The 22,100-nt window shown below is 37.7% G+C and overlaps 1 protein-coding gene across 2 annotated transcripts in view; it reads right to left on the bottom strand.

The window, feature by feature from the left end:
* The window catches only part of Top1 (DNA topoisomerase I), an 89,051-nt gene that overhangs the window by 12,444 nt on the left and 54,507 nt on the right, over positions 1-22,100 (bottom strand). Inside the window, exons 8-13 of one of the 2 annotated variants that reach the window (XM_028868386.2) lie at positions 19,273-19,376; positions 13,299-13,414; positions 8,501-8,622; positions 7,484-7,606; positions 4,298-4,485; positions 3,882-4,026 (exon numbers count right to left, since the gene is read on the bottom strand). In XM_028868386.2, the coding sequence (XP_028724219.1) occupies positions 3,882-4,026; positions 4,298-4,485; positions 7,484-7,606; positions 8,501-8,622; positions 13,299-13,414; positions 19,273-19,376 (798 nt within the window). Of the gene's footprint in view, positions 1-3,881; positions 4,027-4,297; positions 4,486-7,483; positions 7,607-8,500; positions 8,623-8,824; positions 8,987-13,298; positions 13,415-19,272; positions 19,377-22,100 lie in introns of those variants that run through there. The other variant, XM_028868387.2, reaches the window with a different exon arrangement.

Below are 22,100 nucleotides of genomic sequence, written 5' to 3'. Positions count from 1 at the left end.
AACAAGAGGTTCAATAACTAATAGTTGTCTCATTTCCTGGGGAACTGAAAATTTCTCTGTAAGTACAACTTGACATTTAAGAGAATGAATTAATTCAAAAAGTACAATACAAGCTGTCCTCCTGTATAAGGCAATGATGCATTTGTTACATAAACCACTACCAACAAGACACCTGAAAGGCTCACCAAAACACAATTATCAAGCCAGGAGTGGATTCTACCTCATCACTCCAACTCACAGGCATCATCAGTCTATCTCAATGACTGCTTTGAGAAAGTCATATAAGTAAGTTACACAAGACACCTCTATAGCAGCTTTCCCTTCATACTGGGATGGAGGACAGGGTTACAAGCAAGTACTACCATGCTCAGCTTTTATTATTATTATTAATGTGAATTGCCACATCTTTTATTTTTATTTTTGAAAATGTCATACATGTGTACTGTGTGATATCGTTCTATATGCTGTGAATATGTGTTGCTCTGATTGGTTGGAAAATAAAATTCTGATTGGCCAGTAGCCAGGCAGAAAGTATAGGTGGGATAAGCAGATAAGGAGAATTCTGGGAAGAGGAGGGCTGAGTCAGGAGTCAACAGCCAGACACAGAGGAAGCAAGATGACAAGGCAGAACTGAGAAAAGGTACCAAGCCACGTAGTTAAATATAAATAAGAATTATGGGTTAATTTAAGTGTAAGAGCTAGTCAAGTAATAAGCCTGAGCTAATTGCCAAGCAGTTATAATTATTATAAGCCTCTATGTGTTTACTTGGGGGATGTGCATTGGAGAGAGTAGTCCCGACCGCCAGCTGGCCAGGACACAGGAAAACTACACATGCATACAAATATGATCTTATCTATCTCTCATTTCCCCTCAAGCCCTCCATTCCGACTACCAACTTCAAGTTTTTGGTTTTATGTTAACTAAGTACAGTTAGTGCCACCCATAGATCCATGTATACAGACAGTGGCACGGTGGCATCAACTGGAGCATGTGAAATCTATCAGAATTTAAAAGAAAAAAAAAACAATACAAACCAAGAACTTGCTACATGGCCCTGGCTAGCCTGGAACTTGTTATGAAGACTAGGAAAGCCTTAAACTCAGAGATTCCTCTGCCTCCCAAGTACTAGGATTAAAAGCTTGTGCCACCCTGTCCGGCATATCAAAATATTTTTTGTAATTAAGTGATTGAATATACTGGATTTTGTGCTAAAATATGACAATGCTAGATCTTAGGGACAAGAATTTACCATATATCTATCCTTACATATTTGAAATATTTTATTAAAAATAAAATTCAGAAATGGTCAGAGGTTAAGAGCATTTGCTGCTCTTATAGAGGAACTAGGTTTGGTTCTCAGCATCCACACAGCAATTCAACACTGTCTCTACCGCTAGTTCAGAGAATCTGATGCCTTTTTTTGGACTCCGTGGCCACTAGGCACTTAACACAGTGCACATGCATTCAAGCAGGCAAAACACTCATATGCATAAAATAAAAGTAAATCTAAAATAACAACAACCCCTCAAAACTCCCCAAGTTTGAAAAGAAAAGGAAAAAAAAATATTTAAGAACAGAATGCTTCTCTGGGTAGCAATACAAAATTTTAAAAAAACTATTCAAGGTGCTATTAAAACCCAACCTCTGAAGACATTACTGTTTTGTTAAATGGACTGAGAGCAAGTTCAAGAAGCCACAGACACTACCTCCTCACCCCTGGGCCCCAACAGTACCAGCTCTTTCCAGACCTGTAATGACTCTTTTTGGGATCTCATCATAGTTAAGTCAAGCATTCTACCTTGGGTACATGCATCTAGACAGGCCACAATTTAACTGCAGGATGTCATGGGAGAGTATGAAATTGGAGAACTAAATTACTTTCTAAGAAGAGTGACAGAGTTACCAGTTATCAGATCTAGGACAGTTTGTTTTTTTTTTTTTTTTTTTTTTTTAAATTACCACAGACTAGCTTATTCATCTACAAAGTGGAACCACAAATGAATATATATATGGTTATTAAATGCCAACTTACATGAAAAAGCCTTTTAACACTAAAATAATACTCATCATAGTTTGACAATGTTCTGCTTGTGGTGATATACATAGAATTTACCATTAGTGTGACATTTAGTATATTCACAATGTTATGGAACCAACAACACTACTTGGTAGTTGTAGTGTAGGTGGTACATGCACATTGTGGTGTGTGGTATATGCACATATGTATGTAGGTACAAATCCCTGTGCAAGTATAAGGAGACTCTCCACTTTTTTATGTGTATCAGTATTTTGCCTGTGTACCACATGCATGCAGTGCTCACAGAGGCAACAAGAGGGCATGAGATCCCCTGGAACAGAACTGGTTGTGAACTGACATGTGGGTGCTGGGAATTGAACCCCAGTAATCTTAGTGAGTGTTCTTTGATCACTAAGCCATCTCTTTAGCCCCTCCACCTGATTAAGACAGGATATCGCTAACTAAACCTGAAGCTCCCAGCTAAGCTGGCTGACCAGTGGGCTACTGGGATCAGCATGTATCTGTCCCAAACACTGGGGTTATAGGCATGCACGGCTATGCCCAGCTTTATGTGGGTGCTGGAGACATAAACTCAGTTCAGGTCTTCTTACCCATTGAGCTATTTCCCCCAGCCCTGACAGTTTCAGTGTTACTGTTCACATCCTCGAATATCTTGACATATTCTTTACTTACCCTCTTTTGTTCATAAACCCCCAACTCTTTTTAGAAGACCTCTTTAAAGATCTAATTTTAATCTGATTTCCTTTAAAAAGGGAATATTAAGGATGTTAAGAATAACTACTGTATTAATAAGAACAGTTACCTTTCTTCTAACACAACTGGATCCTTACACAATTTGCCCACCAACCTACAAGTGTGTAAAGGAATAAAACTAGGGTTTATCCACTTCTGTAGCTCTATAACCTAATTACAGGAGAGAAGAATAGCATGATTTTTAACTGTCTTTCTCTGTTCTCCTTCCTGATTCTATACTTATTTAGAACTAGAAAAACTATTTTGCAGTTTATTTGAAAAACATATTCTGATGATATTTTTCAATAAGAAAGTAGTGAAACATGTCAGGCCACAGGGTATAAGCTAGAAAGTATGTACCTACATAGCTTTTTCACCTGTAACTCTCAGATATTAACAGAAGATAAATCCTTATAAACCAGAGTTTCAAAAGCCTTTAGCTTCAGACTTGTGAAGCTACTACACAGGACTAATTCCTTGGCTGTATTTGCTCTCTTTTGGTTGTTCACATTTCCATAATGTCTGTTAAAGGAAGCTACAAGCTACTAGAACTCTCCAGAGCAGAGGATATAGCTAGCTGGCTAACAAAATACCAAGACAGTCCCTCTCAATAAGTTTAACAACTCAAAACACATGAGTGTGTAAGATAGTATATGGTGGGCTTTCAATTACAACTGGTCCTAAAGGAACTTACTCACATGAGACCTCAGAAAGCCAGTATATAAAACTCTAGGTTGTATATAGCTTGTTTCTACATCCAGATAAAGTAATTCCTACACTTCCCACATCCTGACCACCAGATAGTAAATGCTTAACTGTAAAGGCAAGAGCTGCATCTGCACAATTGCTATTACTATAAATACACTGTGGTTGGAACGTAGTGGGTTTTCAGAAAATTTCCATAGGTAAAATAACAATAGGACACAAACTGAAACATCTTTGGGAGGTTATCAAGTTAATGGTAAATGAAAGCACTTGTCTCCTTTCAGGGCAGAAGGTAGGTTTTTAACTTGTTAAATCAAGTCTACAAAGCACACTGCAACTCAGCCAAAAGAGAGGTAGAGATTATCAGGCCCACCAAGAGGTGTAGCATATAGTTATTATACTTACCTTGATTCGTGAACTGGGATTCAGCATGATGTATTTAATAGAACCTTGGATGTTCTCTGTCCAGGAGACTAGCCAAGTAACCTTGTTATCATGTCGGACTTCTTTCCATTTATGTCCTGGAGGAGGAGAAGGAACCTTGGCATCTCTGTGAAAATAACCATGTAGATGGGAAGTGAAATTAAAAATGACAAACCATGTTGCTTTTCATAACCAGAAGTGAAACTATCTCCTAAGTATGTATTTCTAATCTCCCTTTCCCCAATTCTGAACAAAAACTTAGAGACTTACCCATAGAAATAAATATTAAGCTGTCTTTACAGATGTACTCTTAAAACTATGAATAGTCCCAACCACCAGCCTTGAGGAAAGAAGCCTGCACCTCACTTCTGCCCCTAAAGGTGAACTTTTGTGCTCACTTGCTGCAATTGATGATTATATCCTCAGGCATGATTCTTCTCTTCAGCATGCCCATCTTGGGGTGGTTACCTCGGCCACGGAAAAGCCCTGGAGGCTCTATCTTGAAGTTGGCAATCCTCTCTCTATGATTATCCATAACACAAAAGCCATATTCTTTCAATAATTTTTCATTTTCTTCTTTGATTTTCTGAAATAGAGCAAGGAAGTACTCAAAATGGATTCAAACTCCTGTCTGCTAGTACTTTTTTTTTTTTTTTTTTTTTTTTTTTTTTTATCTCTTGCAGGAGAAAGGTCAAGGTTAAATCCAAAATTCACTCAGAAATGAACTCAAATAAAGGAAAATGTCTACTGGATCTTAAACTTACACATAATAAATCGCCAAAAGCAAAGGGAAGGACTTGGACTTGCCTCTATTGGATGTGCTTCCCCATAGAAGGCCTTGCCTTCTTGTGTGTATGTGTGTGTGTGTGTGGGGGGGGGGTGGATTGGGAGTGGGAGGCTGGGAGGGTGGGAGGACGGAAGAGGAGGATCTTTGATTGGTGTGTAAAATGAAAAATTTTTCTTAATCAAAATAAATAAATAAATAAATCACCAAAAGATCTGCTGAGAATAACTGACCTTATATCTAACAGATGCTCACTTTTGTCTTTTGTAGTAGTGCTGAATGAAAACCAATGTATACTAGGTAAGCACTCTACCACTGAGCTACAGCTTCAATCCTTGATCTTTTATTGTAAAGGGTATAGATTTATGAATGTCATTTATTTTTAGTTTAACTTAGTTTAATTTAAAGGATATGGTCTCATATATCCCAAGATGTCTTCAAACTCTCTATGTAACTGAAAATGACCATACATTTCTGATCTTCTTGTGCCCACTTCCCAAGGGTTGATATTACAGGCATGTACCACCACCATGCATGGTTTTATGCAGTTCTGGAAGCAGAGTCAGGGCTTCACACAAGCCTTCAGGCAAGCCCTGTACCAAATGAGTTACTGCAGCCCAAGTTCTACCGAGATATATTTAAATGTTAACCTTAAAAATTAATACTATGAAGAAGGAGAAGTAAATGTCAATAATGAGGGAGGACTGAAAACAGGTAAAGGAGACTTGAGTCACAGAAAGGATATAAAGCTAATTTTTCCCCTCTAGTTTCAACTCCTTTATGGATTTTTTTTTTTTTTTTTTTTTGGTTTTTTTTTTTGTGGTGGAAGATAAACGCCTAAAAATGTATTTGGCAGCCGGATCTTTGAGGCCAGGCTGTACTACAGAGTGAGTTCCAAGACAGCCAGGGATACAGTGATAAATTTTGTGCGTGTGTGTATGAGTGTGTATATTATGATAGTGAAAGTATAAAATTTAACCCACACCTTCAGAATGACTATTCTGTTTCATTGAGATATATAGACTTTGGGTCTCATTAACTTTGATTTGTGGTATTGCCATTTCTTTATAGTTCTTTATAATCAAATTTTACTAAAAAACAAAAATTCATACTATGGGCTGAAGATGTAGCTTGGTTATAGAATACTTGTCTAACATGCACAAACTTTCACTTCTTTGTCTCCTAAAAGAACACTAACAGACCCTCTTAACTGAACAGCATTTCCCATGGGGTTTTAAAACCTCAATGAACTTGTCTTTATTGGTATTTGGTACATAGTTTTTTGTTTGTTTTCTAGGGCTTTGTGTCTGTTAGGTAATCATTCTCCTACTGAGTTAAATCCCCAACCCCATTCTTTATACTATGTGATCCTTAGCCCATGAAAATATGGGTGTATGTGAGGAGTTCAGCCTCTTAATTTTCTAACCATTCTCCTCTACCTTATATATGGTGATTAGTGGTGGGTTTCCTCCCCTTCTTTCCTTGTTATTATTTTAGCTTTCAGACAGGGCTTCGCTATCCTTAAATTCTTGATCCTCCTGCCTTAGCTCTACCCAGTTCTGGGATTATAAGAGTGCAACATCATGGCCCATAGGTGTATGAATTCTATGTAGTGATTCAATACAAGTCTTGCTCAACTTACTGGCCACAGGTGTCCTTGCCAGGGGCCTAGACAAGGCAATGTTTATAAAAAATGTCGTTATTTGGACTAGTATTCCAAGAGCAAAGGTCCAAAGTGACCTTTATGTTTAAAAACACTGGGGCTATAGAGACAGCTCCGTGGTTAAGGCAGTTCCTAGCACCCATGCTGGGCAGCTCACAACCACATGTAATAGCTCTAGGTGACCCGACATCTTCCAGTCTCCAGCTGTACCCACACACATATGCTTGCATGCACATACAATTAAAAATTTTAAAATCCCCCTAAGTAAAAAACTGACCAAATTTCAATGACTTGGAAAACTACAAATAAAATGAACCTAAAATGAAAAAGTCTAATGCAATTTTTGTTTGTTTTATTGAGACAGCCTGGTTCTTGCTTTGCAGTTCAGAATGGAACTTAACTTGCAGTAATCCTCTTGCCTAAGCCTAAGGCATGTACCAACACACATAACTTTCAGTTAGAGTAGCTCAATACTTGTAAAAGTATGGAACAAAATAAATATTAAGTGACTTAAATTACAAGTCCTTTTAAAATGCTAAAACTACAGCATCATAAAGTACAAAAAACATTCTTTGAAATCCTTAACTTCTAGACCCTGGTTAGGAAAACAAAAAAAACCTACCTCAGATTCCTCTAAACATGGGCTTGGCAACTTTTTCTAAATAGAAATTATTTTAAGCTTGAAGGCTATACAGTTTGTTTCAACTACTCAGAGAATATGAAAATAGATACATTCATTTATGAAAGCAGGCAGTTTTACACGTTAGATACTAAAAGATCTTTTTCACAATGAGTGTGACCAACAGTGAGGAATGGAAATGGACGACAGTGGCTAGATACCAAAGTAAAACATCTCAAAAGAATGGGTAGGTACATGGCCAGTATTATTTCATGTGTCTTAAAGCTGAGTACCTGTAGCCACTGAGGACCAGGACTCCCCGTGCTTAAACACTATAGTAATAAAATTACTGATTGCTACTGAGTACTCACAAAGCTCAATCTAAATTTTTAAAAAAAAAAAAAAAATGACTTTACTAAGTGAATCTTTAACACTGAAAAATATAAAATTAATGAAGTCAGTGTTGTGTCACAAGAACCAAGATAATTAGACACGTAATTAGAATTCTTCCATCATACCAGTTTTTCTTCCTTGCTCATCTGCTTCCGAGCCTCTGACTGGGCTTTGAAATACTGGCTCATCTGTGTGAAGTCGCATTTGCTTAAGTTGGTAATCGTATTTTTCTCGTCATTAGTCATCTCCTAGTTGAATGAAAGAAATATAAAATAAAATATAATTAAAGCATTAAATAAAAGGTGTTGAGAAAGGTAGTCAATCTCTCTCAGTGAGGTATTTTTTCCTTGGGGGAGAGGGGTCGTTCTGTTATAAGCTGTATTCCTTTTTTTGTTTTGTTTTTGTTTTTTGTTTTTTTCAGAACTGAAGACGGAACCCAGGGCCTTAGCGCTCTACCACTGAGCTAAATTCCCAACCCCTATAAGTTGTATTCTTTTTGTATAAAAATATCTAAGTGATTTATGGAGAAAAATTACTCTCATTTTTTTGAGATCCTTGACAAAAATACAAACTCATGAACACAAAGCATATGAATACCAACCTGAGAAAATACATTAATCAATTTCTTTAGTAATGAAAGGAAAAACCTTTTCTTAGTCTCCTGTAGAACTACTTATTAAATCTTATTAAATCTGGCTTTAGAGATCCTTAGACGGTAAGTTTTAACTCAGCCTTTGTTTACATTATTCAAATGGAGAACAATGCAGTTTTTACCTAGGCCAACAGTATATGAATCCAATATGAATCAAAATGGAATAGGAGGTCAGATTAACCCTCTGCAAAAACAGCAGAGACAATCCCTGCAGAAACAAACTTTCCTTTGTTCAGCTGAAATTGAGATTTTCTGTTTAACCTGATTTTTCTAACCAACTCCTTCCTGCAGTCACATAAAAGCTAAGAAAAAAAAACACTCTTGTTGGACAAAACCCAATTAAAATAGTAAGAGACAAAAGACATACATCCTTTACTATAATAAAATTCAGAAAAGTTATTGATTAAACTATAATTTGCTTTAAAAAAAAAACTATCAAACCACTTCCCAGTCAGCGCTTTCATAATCTATTAAATATATGAACACATACCTTTCTCCAATCTTTAAAGAAATTTTTCCTGAATATTTCCTTAGTAGTATATTCATGGTCAAGCATTTTTGCAAAGAATGTAGCTACTTCTTCTGCTTTGGGACTCAACTTCATAACCTTACCTAAAAGGAAGAAAATGGTTCAAATCAGTGAGGCACATCATTAATATTTTATGAGTACTGAATACTGGAGACATCTTTACTGATGGCTTACCTCTCCAAAGTGTACAAAGGTCTGCTGACACATCATTATAACAACAACAGAGCAACATACTGTTATATATCTACTTAATAAGATTTCTCCTTCTCTTTAGTAGATATTTACCTGGGTCTTTTTTTGGAGACTATGCCAGTTAATTGTTCCCAGGTGCCTGCTCAGGACAGGGATGACCTGGGGAAGGCCCAGCCACTCTTCCTTTTCCTTTCAGCAAGCAGGGTCCTTTACACTTCTTCAATGGTTTTTAAAAATCAAATCCTCAGAAGGACTCCTGCCACTGCTAAGCTAAGCAGCCTCTGTTCAAGAAGGGGAGGAAAGGATAGGGGCAGGGAGTGGAAGAAAGGAATTGTGGGGAAAAGAAATAGGCATCTTTCTTCTTTAAAGTTACGTGGGTGGAATATGAATAAAATATATATTCATTGCAGGCAAGCCCAGATTTCCCACATAAAAAGCCTAAACAAGACCTTCCTTTAGAACCTTGCTACCAAAGGCATCACACGCAAGTTTGTTATAAATACCAAGTTTTGGGCCTCAACCCTAGACCTAGAATCAGAAACCGGAATGTGTATATGTGTGCGTCTGTGCATGTGGGGTTGGTTGTACATGTACAACAGTGCCCATGCATGTAGGGGTCAGAGCATTAGGTATCAGTCATTGTCTTCCATTTGTTTTGAGATAAGGTCTCTCTTGTTCACTGCTACATATCCAGGCTAGCTGGGCACAAGAGGCTCATGTCAATTCTCCTGTCTCTACCTCCCATCTCTCCATAGGGACATGCTGGAATTACAGACAAGTGTGCTACTTCATTCAACTTTGATGTGGGTTCTAAGGGAACAACCTTAGATCACTAGGCTTTCATAGCTTATCCACTGAGCCATCCTCTGCCAGAAACAGCACTTTGCAACACTAGTGTACACAAAAAGTGACACACACTGCACCTGAAACACTGGGAACAGCACCAGGAACTCACCTCTTTCAGGAAATCCCAATCAATCCACAGCACAAGGTGTGCCTGGGTCTGGGCAGCATATAAGTATATGTAAAAGCTGCTCTAAAAAAGCCCCTGTGTTCACAAGGAAAGCCAGTAAACTGATAAGGAAATTCTGGAGGAGGCATAGGTTTTGTGTACCTTAGTGAGATCATAACTGTCAGTAAAAGTAAAGTACTTAGGAATTTAACCTACCACATATTCAAAGGCAATTTGTATTCCTAGGGCTAATTTCTATCTTTTCTTTAAAAAACAAAAAACAAAACAACAAAAAACAACCAGCCAACAAACAAACAAACAAAACCCAACTTTACAATACTATAAAGAAGCAACCTATGCCATAACAACATTTGGCTGCATTCTAAATGAGATTAAATATAATCCTACTGACTTACAGTTATGTAAGTACAAATAAATCCAAAGGATTCACATTCATTACAGAAATCTAAAACTTAAGCAGAAGCCTACTCCTTGTACAATTCAGAAGATACCTTATCTTATAATGGGTGGAAGTGCTCTTCCTGGCTGTAGGAACACAGAGAATACAGGACAAACTGAAACTTGTGTGGTAGTGGAGGATCAGCTTGGAAGACATAATTTAAAGGACCAGTAGGTGGTGTAGTTCCCTCTCAGTCTTTTCAAGCTTCTGTTTTGGAAAAAGACTTTGAAGGAAGAAGTTTCCTGCTCCTCCCCACCCTCCACTCAGGTCTCAACTAGAGTTGCCATGCAAAACTACAACATGCTTAAAATATAAAGGAAAAAAAAATGAAGCCAAGGTGGCACTGGCCTACAATTATAATTATGTAGCATTCAGAAGGCTGAGACAGGAGGATTGTGAGTTTGAAGCTAGCCTAGGCTATAGAACCACCATGTCAAAACAAAACAAAAATAAACATAGAGAAGAAAAAAATGTAAATGAATGTGTTGCCTGATATGTTTCACATAAACTAGATATTCAATGTTTTTATTTTGGGGGTGAGGGTGTCTCTGGATTATTTCATTGGCTTTGTCCCAGTAAAGAAGCTACTATGACTCACTGTTCTAAATAAATGGACTGTGGAAAAATTAAACAACAGCTCCTACAGCAGAGCAGTGGGTGGAGGGCGTGTAGGTTCCCAGCAATAGCACTTTGTGGAAGAGGCTGAACTCCTGGACACAGAAACTGTTGAGTCAGCTGACAGTGAAGGTCCACAGCAGAGGCTGCAATTCCGTGCTTCAACAACCAGGTCCTGCCTACCAGAACTTACTTATCAGCTTGGACTAACAAATCAAGCAGGAGTTTTACAACCTTAGGGAGGAAATCCCAGGAGGACCAACAGATAAAACACAAGCACTCCAATAGTGGAAAGCTAGGAAAATGGAGGCAGGGACTGTAGCCAACGATGAACTGGTTCCAGGCTTTAGTTTCTTATCTATATCTAGTTTCCATCCATCACCACCTTGACTTTCACAGTGAGGCTTTTCCAGCTGAGCTTTCTAAAGCTAGTAAGCCCACAACAGGCTACAAAATACCAGCATTAATTGTCTTTTTCAAGACCTTAGACTTTGCCTCCTCATCAGGAAATTTAACATCAAGTATTTTCATGAGAGTCTCCAGGAATGACCCAGTGTCTTGTGTTTTTTGATCAAACCATGTCAGATCATGAAGTGTTTTATGATGTCAACTTTCTAAATAGTTTGAATCAGTAGTCTCCATCTATTACTAGGACCTGGGTGTCTGAAGACAAACATATTCAAAAAACACATTTTCCTGGCATACAGAATGAGCCCTCTGGTCAAAACTAGTTGAACATCTCTTATCTGAAAGATCTGGTATTTAGGCTTTCATTTCTTTCTCCCCCCTCCCCAAGTTTTTTAGAATGAGTGTGTGAGTGAGTGAGTGAGTGAGAGAGAGAATGTGTGTGTGTGTGTGTGTGTGAGAGAGAGAAGAAATGAAGTATCAGGCTGGGCATAATGGTGCACATCTTTAATTCCAGCACTCAGGAGGCAGAGACAGGTAGACCTCTGAGCTTGAGACCAGCCAAGGCTATGTAGTGAGACCCTGTCTCAAAAATAAATAAAAAATAAACAAATAAATAAATGAAAGAACAGAAAAAAAAAAGAGAGAGAAAGAAAGAAATGAGTTATCTTGAAGATGAGACCCAGGTTTATAACAAATTTGTTTCATACACAGTTTTAAATGCTAAAGTAATGTCACATAATATCTTTAATGATATGGTGCATACAAGTTTCACTTTTTTTTAAATTGCATGTATTTATTTAGTGTGTGTATTATGTGTGTAATGTGGTGGTCAAGAACAACATGACCATGGGGGCACTAGGGATTAAACTGAAGTCATCAGGCTTCGAAGCAAGTGCCCTTGCAGAGCCATCTTGTTGGCCCTTAACATTTCACTTTGTAGTGTCATGTTGTAATTTAAATTTTAAAAAAATTTTCTGAAATCCAGATTTCAATTGTTGGATGCTAATAAGCCTATCCCATCCTAAACCCACAGGCATCTATGGTCATGAAACATTGCTGGTGGTCAGAGACGTACCAAATAACTCAACTCTGAGTGCTTGCCACAGGTACTTCTCAGCAGCTTTTCTGTCCAGTGTTTCTCCATAATGGTAAATAGACTATTTGGTTCAGAAGCACCCAGTCCTAGCACTCATCTATTTAAGGGGCCCAGATCTACTTGGTGAATCTTAAGCATATGTAGGGTTTGAGAAACAAGACTCTAGCATCCCTGGACAGAACTCTTGGAATGAAGACATTCAGTTGAACATTACCACCTGATACACTGTCAATAAAAGGCTTGTGAAAGACTACTCTCAAATCTTTCAAACTCAAGGACAAAAACACAGATGATGTAACTCTCAGCCAATCTGGGAAGTTCCAAGAGATCCAAGTAGGTCAAATAGGGTAGCACATGCCTCAAGAGCAGAGGTAGGTTAATCAACTGAATTCAGGGCCAGCTGATCTACATTAGCAAGTTCTGAGCTAGGCAGGGCTACGTAGTTAGGAAGTATCTCCAAAATAAATAAATAAATAAATAAATAAAAGTAAATAAATGTAAATAAATGTAAATAAATAAATAAGAGACCTAGGCAGAGCCTATCTTTATAACTGATGCATCAAAGGCAAAGTATTGCACTATATGGAGTGAATGATACAGCTTATGATTTCTACCGACAGGCTGAATGGAAGCAGCTAATCCTTTGCCAAACATTATCTCTAGTGACAAGCAGTTTGTTGGTATATATTACCACCAAAATAAAATGCTACTATTTGAGTAAGGCTTTTCTAATGATTCCACAGAACACAACAGCTTTCTAGAAATTGAGTTCAGATAAAAACCTTCAGTGAGTAGGCCATAGCCTGGCTATGAGCTACAAAAATAAACCTTTTTAGGATTACAGATAAGATACCAACAGCCCCTTTTCTTATACTATTTTTTAAGCAGCAAATGGGCCCTTTTACCAAACCAGACAAGGTCAATAAAACAAAGTGAAGTAACTAGATAAGACTGTCCAGTAGAGGCGGCGCCTTCATTTTCTATCCCAATAGAAGCAAACTCTTCTTAGCCAAAATTCAAACCTGAAATAACTCACCATCATAGTAAAACTTGACACCCTCTGGAAGAGGCTCATATGGTGGAGCAAAGACAGGCCCTTTGTGTTCTAGGAATTTCCACTTGATGCCTTCAGGATAGCGTTCTTCTTCCCACCTTTCAAAGACAAGGCACAACCTTATTAAGGGATCACTTCACATAATAAAAACAATCCTCACCTATTAAATGCCAATAATAATTATCTAATCAATTGATGGTACTCATTCAAAGTCTGGATAAGAATAACCTGTATCTCACTGAGAAAGGCAGCAATTTCAAGTAAGATGAAAGAATGCGGTAACTATTTCATTCAACAGTTTCAGTTAAAAGACAGTAGGTATTAAAGACCATCATTCAAAGAACCCAGCACTAACTAGGGAATATGAAAATGGGGATAACTGTTCTACCATGGTACCCTAACAACATGCCACAGTGGTACTGATGACATGCAGGGAAAAGTACAAAACACAGCCAGGCAGGATGGCGCATGCCTTTAGTCCCAGCACTTGAGAGGCAGAGGCAAGCAGAACTCTTGAGTTCTAGGACAGCCTGATCTACATATCTAGTTCTATAACAGCTAAGCTACATAGTAATACCTTGTCTCAAGACAAACACAAAGCAATCAAACAAAAAAGAAGTTCAAATGTAAAAAAAAGATTGAAATATTAGTTTAACTGAGGCACACTGAGTTTAAGGCACTTCTGAAATACATCGAGCTATCTAGTAGACAGCAAAATTCTAAATAAATCTCAGGTGCCATAACTTTCTGAAACGTTTTTACTTAAAAGAAAATCAAGCATACAGAAAAAACTATGGCTAATACAATTAACTGTGGATATATACAAAGAACTATTGAAATGAATTACATTTCTATTTTGACTGATAAAGTTAGATGTGGATAAATATACAATAAATAATTTAGCAATTATCCTTATAAAAATGATCTTATAAATAACTATAACACATACTATCAGATCTAACAAAATCAATTTTCTAGTGTCATTCTAATATTTAGTTTGATTATAAATTCACCAATGAGATTCGATGTATTTTACAGGTCAAGATCTACTGGAAGATCATGCATTGCAATTGACAGATGTTTCTAATACCTCCTTTACACAGACAGATCTTACCATCCTCACAGTTTGGAAAGAATCAGCTAGATAGAATGCATCTGACATACAGATTATTTTTAAACTTCTCAGATTCCATCTTTACTGCCACTTCTAAACAAAAAGAATTTTATGTACTCCTATGGGGATTTGTTTTTGTTTTTGTTTTTGTTTGAGACAGGGTTCCTCTGTGTGTCCCTGGCTATCCTGGAACTCCCTCTGTAGACCAGGTTGGTCTCGAACATCTGGGATTAAAGGTATGTGACACCACTGCCTGGCTTATTCTGCTATTAACTAAATCCAAGTCCAATATTTTAAACAAAGTTCAGAAACAGTAAGAAACACATTAATCTTATCAAGTTGTAATAATACTGTTATATTAAAAAAACTGCAGTCAAAATATATTGTCAAGTAATTTTCAACAAGAGTTATGATGACCCAATGGTTAGAGGACAGATTCTAAACACTGGAGTTTGCAAAGAGTGACACTCAGAAAGTTCTTTATACTATATACAAAAGTTAACTAAAAAAAACAAACCAAGAGGGGTTGGGGATTTAACTCAGAAGTAGAGCACTTGCTAACAAGCACAAAGCCCTGGGGTCGGTCCTTAGCTGGGGGGTGGGAGGATGGGGCACGACAAACCAAGAAATTAAAATTCTAAATATAAGAGTTAAAACACATTTGGACATTTAGGAGAAAATAAAGGGGAACAGCTTTACAACATTGAATTTGACAGTGATTTCTTGGATATAATACCAAAAGTAACAACAAAACCACACACACATAAGTTGGGCTACAAACTTAAAAATACCTGTGGATCAAATGGCATATTCAAGAAAGTGAAAGGCAACTCACAATGAAAGAAAATACCTGAAAGCTAGAAATCTAATAAAGAGTTACTATTATGAATACACAAAGAATTCCTTTTTGGTCATAACGGCATGGGCCTATAGTTCCAATAACTTGAAATGCTGAGAAGAAATGAAAACTTGAGCCAGGAATCCAAGGCCAGCCAGAGCAACCACAACCGGCCAAAAGTTTTTGTTTATTTACTTTGTGTCTATGAATATTTTGCTCACATGCATGTATGTGCACCATGTATGCATGTTGGATCTCCTGGAAATGGGGTTACAGATGGCTGTGAATAATTCTGTGGGTGCTAGAAATCGAACCGGATCCTTTGAAAGAGCAACAAGTGCTCTTAACCATTGAGCCATCTCTCCAGCCCAAACAAACAAACAAACGAATGAATGAGTGCTGGGTAGTAGGGATACCTTCCAGTTTTCTACAATGGATACACCACTCCCTCTAGAGTATATAAGGATTCCAGTTTCTATTTCTGTTTTTTCCCCATCTTAATGGGTCTCATTATAGCTTTGTAATAGTGTAAAGTGGTATCTCATTACAGCTTTGATAATTAAGATGACAAATTTTACGTGCATTTTAAATATACATTCACATTATAAGTATTTAAATAATGCAGTTTTTAAAGTGAAGATTTTATAAAATCTTAGATCTGGAAGGAAGAATAAAAACTTCCTACAACCAATAACCACTTTACAAATAGGAAGTTACTCTACTAGAGATGATAAAAGCCTGGAGTGCAGGAAAATATCTAATCCCCAAATTTACTACTCTCCAACTCAGAGAAAATGTCTGCAAGCATCTGAAGGCTTCTGCAAGTGACTTAAATCTGTTTTAACAGTCACGGTGTTAATTGTGGAGGGGTTCAGAACACCATCATGTATCCTTTATATTCTTGTCACCAACTGCACTGTTTTGAAATTAAGATTCTAAATCATTTCTCAAATACCTTCAAATTCAACATGGTTTTTCTTCAGGATCTATATCAATTTCCTTACCATTTAAGCAAATTAAGAGATTCAATGAAAGCTGGGTGGTGGTGGCACATGCCTTTAATCCCAATACTCAGGAAGCAGAGGCAGGTGGATCTCTGAGTTCGAGGCCAGCCTGGTCTACACAGAGAGTTCTAAGACAGACAGAGCTATTACACAGAAAAATCTTCAAAGTCAAAAAAAAAAAAAGAGAGAGAGAGAGAGAGAGAGAGAGAGAGAGAGAGAGAGAGAGAGAGAAAGAGAGATTTTTAATGAATCACTGAACACAAAACTTCAGTTTAGACAGAAAAATGCAAACATATCCTCCAATATATTAGTACACTGTGATGACTCAAATGGACCTAAGAGATATCTACAAAACATTTCACCCAAAAACGAGAAAGAAAGAAAAAAAAAAAAAGAAACCATACCATCTTCTCAGCACCGCATGGAACCTTCTCCAAAATTGATCATATACTCAGTTACAAAACAAGTCTCAACAGAGACAAAAAATTGAAATAACCCCCTGTATCTTATCAGATCACTATGGAATAAAGCTGAATTTCAACAATAACAGAAAACCTACAAACTCACGGAAACTGAACAACTCTACTGAGTTACCACTGGGTGAAGGAAAAAATAAGAAATTTATGACTTCCTAGACTTCAATGAAAATGAATGTATAACATACCCAAACTTATGGGACAAGATAGATGAAAGCGGTGCTAACAAGAAAGTTCACAGCACTAAGAGCCTTCATGAAGAATTTGGAGAGATCTCATAACAGCAACTTAACAACACACCTGAAAACTCTAGAACAAAACAGAAGCAGATACTTCCAAGAGGAGTAGATGACATGAAATAACCAAATTGAGGGCTGAAATCAATAAAAAATTCTCTATAATACAAAGACAATGCAAAGAATTCTCTATAATACAAAGAATCAATGAAACAGAGTTGGTTCTTCAAGAAAAATCAACAAAATAAACCCATATCCACACTAACTAAAAGGAAGAGAGAGAATATCCTAATCAACAAAATCAGAAAAGAAAAGGACATTACAAGAGACACTGAGGAAATCCAGAGACTCATTAGATCATACTTCAAAAACCTGTACTCTACAAAACTGGAAAATCTAAAAAAAGAAATGGATAATTTTCTCCATTATATACTACTTACTAAAGTTAAATCAAGATCAGATAAACAATTTAAATAGACCTATAACCACTAAGAAAATAGAAGCAGTCATTAAAAGTCTCCCAACGAAGGAAAAAAAAAAAAAAAAAAAAAAAAAAAAAGCTTAGGGCCAGATGGTTTTAGTGCAGAATTCTACTAGACTTTCTAAGAGCTACTACACTCCTCAAACTATTCCATAAAATAGAAACAGAAGGAACATTGCCAAATTCACATGAACTGTGAACCAATGGCTGAGAAGCCCCCATGGAACTGGATCAGGCCCTCTGGATAAGTGAGACAGTTGATGAGCTTGAACTGTTTAGAAGGCCTCCAGGCAGTGGGACTGGGACCTGTCCTTGGTACATGAGCTGGCTGTTTGGAACCTGGGGCCTATGCTGAGACACTTTGCTCAGCCTTGGTGAAGGGAGGAGAGGACTGGATCTGCCTCAACTGAATCTACCAGCCTGGGCTGACTCCCCAGGGGAGACCTTGCCTTGGAGAAGGTGGGGATGGGGGGTGGATTGGGAGGGGAAGGCTGGGGGGTGGGAGAAGGGAGTGGCTGATATGTAAAATTAAATTAATTATAAAATAAAAATTTATTTAAAAAAACGGTTTGTGGGGAAATATGTGATCACATGTGTGTACATTTGTGAGACTGCAGGTGCTTGTTTGTACAAGAAGTAACTGTCAAGTGTCTTCCTCATCATTGTCTACTTATTTTTTAAACAGGCTCTCTACCTAAACACAGAGCTCTTAAATCCAGCTCTAGGCCTGCTGGCCTGCAAGTGCCAGGAATTTGCCCACTTTTGCCTCCTCAACACTGGGATTATAGAAGTGTCCTGCCATGTTCTATTTCTTACAAGGGTGCTGAGGATCTGAACTCAGGTCCTCATGCTTGTGCTTCAAGGAATTTACCAACTGGACTATTATCCAAGCCTGAAATTTTTAATTTTTGATGTGTTAAATTAATAATACCCCCTCCCCCCACACCCCCCAGAGCTGAGGACCGAACCCAGGGCCTTGTACTTGCGAGACAGGCGCTCTACCACTGAGCTAAATCCCCAACCCCTAATAATTTATTCTTTTTTTTTTTTTAAGATTTATTTATTTAATATGTATACAGCATGTATGGCTGCGTGCCAGAAGAGGGCACCAGATCTCATTACAGATGGTTGTGAGCTGGGAATTGAACCTGGGTCCTCTGGCAGAGCAGTCAGTGCTCTTAACTGCTCTCCAGCCCCCTAGTTTTCTAGTGTTAAATTAATAATTTCATTATAGCTCTGGTTATATTTTGCTTCAAAAGATCTTCACTTTTCTACAATTACACAGACATATGCCAAGATTTTCTTGAGGAAGTTTCCTAACAGGAAGTTTTCCAAACATGATTTATCACAGTAAATGCATTTCTAATAGTAATAATGATCTGAGTAAGAAAGACACAAAAAAAGTATGCTGATAATTCTCAGCATAAAGACAGATAGGCAGGTTTAGCCTACTTTAACATTATACAGGGTAAACATGCACTGAGTATTACACCTCTAATAGCTCTAATTTGTAAGGAATGAATGCATTTTTTTGCCTTCCTCCTGTGCTGAATACCTTTCTATACATAGGCTACTTCTACAGCCATTCTATTAAATGAGAAAAAAACTATTTTGAGATCCACTAGGTTTAAAGCTAGGAGATTACTTCATCGAGACCCAAAAGCTTATTTTAGCTATTGTTCTAGAGATTTGTTTTAAGTATTTCTCCCTCAGACATCACGAAATTAACCTTAGTAATTCAACTCTTGCTTAGTTAGGCTGTACAATCAAAGAGCGCTGACATCTTAACCTAATGCTAAAATGTTACCATTTCCACTTCTGTTCCTCTTCCTTTTTCGGCTTCTTTTTCTTATCTGACTCAGCAACTTTTTTATCTTTATCTTTATTCTTGGGTTTTTTCAATTTGCCATCCTACAAAGAAACAGAAAGCATTTAAGTCAGGACTAATTACACATCTGGAGGCTGTTTGGGGGAAGCCACCCAAAAGAAAAACTATAAAGAAAAAGTGCTGGAACTGGCTGGGTGGTGGAGCACACCTTTAATCCCAGCATTCAAGAGGCAGAGGCAGGCAGATCTCTGAGTTTGAGGCCAGCCTGGACTATAGTGCGAGTTCCAGGACAGCCAGGGCTACACAGAGAACCCTATTTGGGCGCGGGGGGGGGGGGGGGCCATGATAGAACTGGAAGACCTTATATCTAACCCCACCCCCAGAGATAAAAATTCATTTCCCCTATAACCTCTTGCAAATATTACTCCGGAATATCACAAGAGGAAAGCCTGGTAAACTATTCCAACAATAATCCCAGGTATTTTCCTTATTTACTTTAAAATCCTACTCATCTTTAATCTCTTCAAATCTAATGAAGTATACAAACGCTACGCAATAAAAATTTAGTATTCTGCTGATCAGTGGTGGTGCATGCCTTTAATCCCAGCACTTAGGAGGCAGAGGCAGGCAGATCTCTGTGAGTTCGAGGCCAGTCTGGTCTACAGAGGGAGTTCCAAGACAGATAAGACTACACAGAGAATCTCTATCTCAAAAAACACCAAAAAATAAATGCATAAAATTTAGTATTCTATTTAAGGGAATTCTGAGACTCAGTTACTACTGCTCATACACACAAAGACTAAGTACTCTCAACTGTGAACTGCTCACAGTGGTACAACAAAAGAACATCAGTCAGGCATGGTGGTGAACACCTGTTGATCCTAGCCCTAACCCTCACTTGGATCTACATTTTCAATATCATATAAGACTTTACTTGGTAAGTATTATATAGCAATGAAAGACGATTTATGGGATGGCCCAGCTAGAAACTATTTGGTTTGCTCTCCCCCAATCATAACCAAGGTAGTTCAGAAAATCAGTTTGCCATTTTATTAAGGTTATGTAGCTGTTGCTGAGCATAACGAGACCCTATTTTATTTTAAAACAAACAACAAAATCAAAACAAGCAAACAAACAAAAACCAGAGAGACTAATGGAGATGGCTAGAGAACATCCTATAACTCCATAAAAGGAAGTCAATCAAAGTAGGAATAAATTTAGGTCTCTAAGCAGATATTTTGAAGACAAATAGCAAATGCTATAGTGTTTCTCTCTAAGTAGGTATGAGGAATACAAGTGTGTAGAAGTAAAAGAACAGCATCAAAATATCCTGTTAGGCCGGGCAGTGGTGGCGCACACCTTTAATCCCAGCACTCGGGAGGCAGAGGCAGGCGGATCTCTGTGAGTTTGAGGCCAGCCTGGGCTACAGAGTGAGTTCCAGGACAGGCTCCAAAGCTACACAGAGAAACCCTATCTCGAAAAACCAAAAAAAAAACAAAAAACAAAAAACAAACAAACAAACAAAAATCCTGTTAGTGGAGAGTGAGCTCATGTCTAAAAATCCCCTGTAGTCAAGAGGCTGAGGTAGAAAGACAGGAGTTCAAGGAGAACCTGGGTGGCAGAATGAGACTCCATCTTAAAAATACAAAATAGGCTGCGGGTATAGCATATACTTTTAATCTTAGTATTTATTTGGGAGACAGAAGCAGAGGGATCTTTTTGAGTTTGAGGTCAACCTAGTCTACACAGAGAGCTCTAGATAAGCCAGAACTACAAAGTAAGACTCTGTCTCAATAACACAAACAAAAATGGGGGCTGGAAAGGTGGCTCAGCATTTAAGAGCAATAGCTCCTCTTGCAAAGGATATTGAATTCAGTTAACAGCACACATAGTAGTTCACAATATTCTGACACTCCAATTCCAGGGATCTGACACCTTCTTCTAACCTCTGCAGGCACTGAACATATAGGTGGTACACAAACATACACGTAAGCAAACTCTCATACACATAAAATTTAAAAATCTATATAAAAACAAAAAAGGGGGGAGGGGTGGGGGGTTGTTAAGAGTGATAGCCCAGATGTTAAAAGCACTTGCTGTTCTTGCCGAGGACTGCATTTGGTTCCCAGAACCCTACAGTGGCTTACAACCAACTAATTTCAATTCCAAGGGATCTGATGCCCTCTACTGGTTTCTGTGGGCACATGCATATGGTGAACATACATTTTCATGGAAAATGAAATAAATAAATATATAAAAAATAAATAAATAAAATTATAAAAAAAATAAAAATAAATCTGTAATAATAAATTAAAAAGTAAACAAAAATGTATCATATGTTTTGATGATTAATCTTCATAGTCAACTTGACAGGATTTGGAATCACAGAAACACAGCTCTGGGCCATCATGGTAGAGTGGGTTTTGCCAGAAATGCTTAACTGAAGATGGAAGACCCACTCTGAATGTGGGTCCACTATTTTAGGGTCTCAAGTCCTAGACTTATGGGCAGACAGGGAGAAAAAGTGAGTAGAATAAGACCAATTCACCTCTCTGTTCCCTGAGTGCAGATACAATGTGACCATCTAACCTTATATCCTGCTACTAACATGTATGCCCTAAAATGATGGATTATACTCTCAAACCATGAATCTTTTTTCCTGTAAGTTGATTTTGTTAAAAAATTTATCACAACAATAGTAATACAAAAAATTTGTAGAGAAGTGAGGCTGTTGCTCTATCCAGCCAGGTGGTTTGTAGAACTTTTGAATTGGTTTATCTCAACACTTACAACACTTTAAAGTTCAG

Source organism: Peromyscus leucopus, chromosome 4 (genome assembly GCF_004664715.2).
Source record: "Peromyscus leucopus breed LL Stock chromosome 4, UCI_PerLeu_2.1, whole genome shotgun sequence".
NCBI lineage: Eukaryota > Metazoa > Chordata > Mammalia > Rodentia > Cricetidae > Peromyscus > Peromyscus leucopus.
Note: the sequence above shows the minus strand (reverse complement) of the source record. Positions and strands in the feature narration are given on the sequence as shown.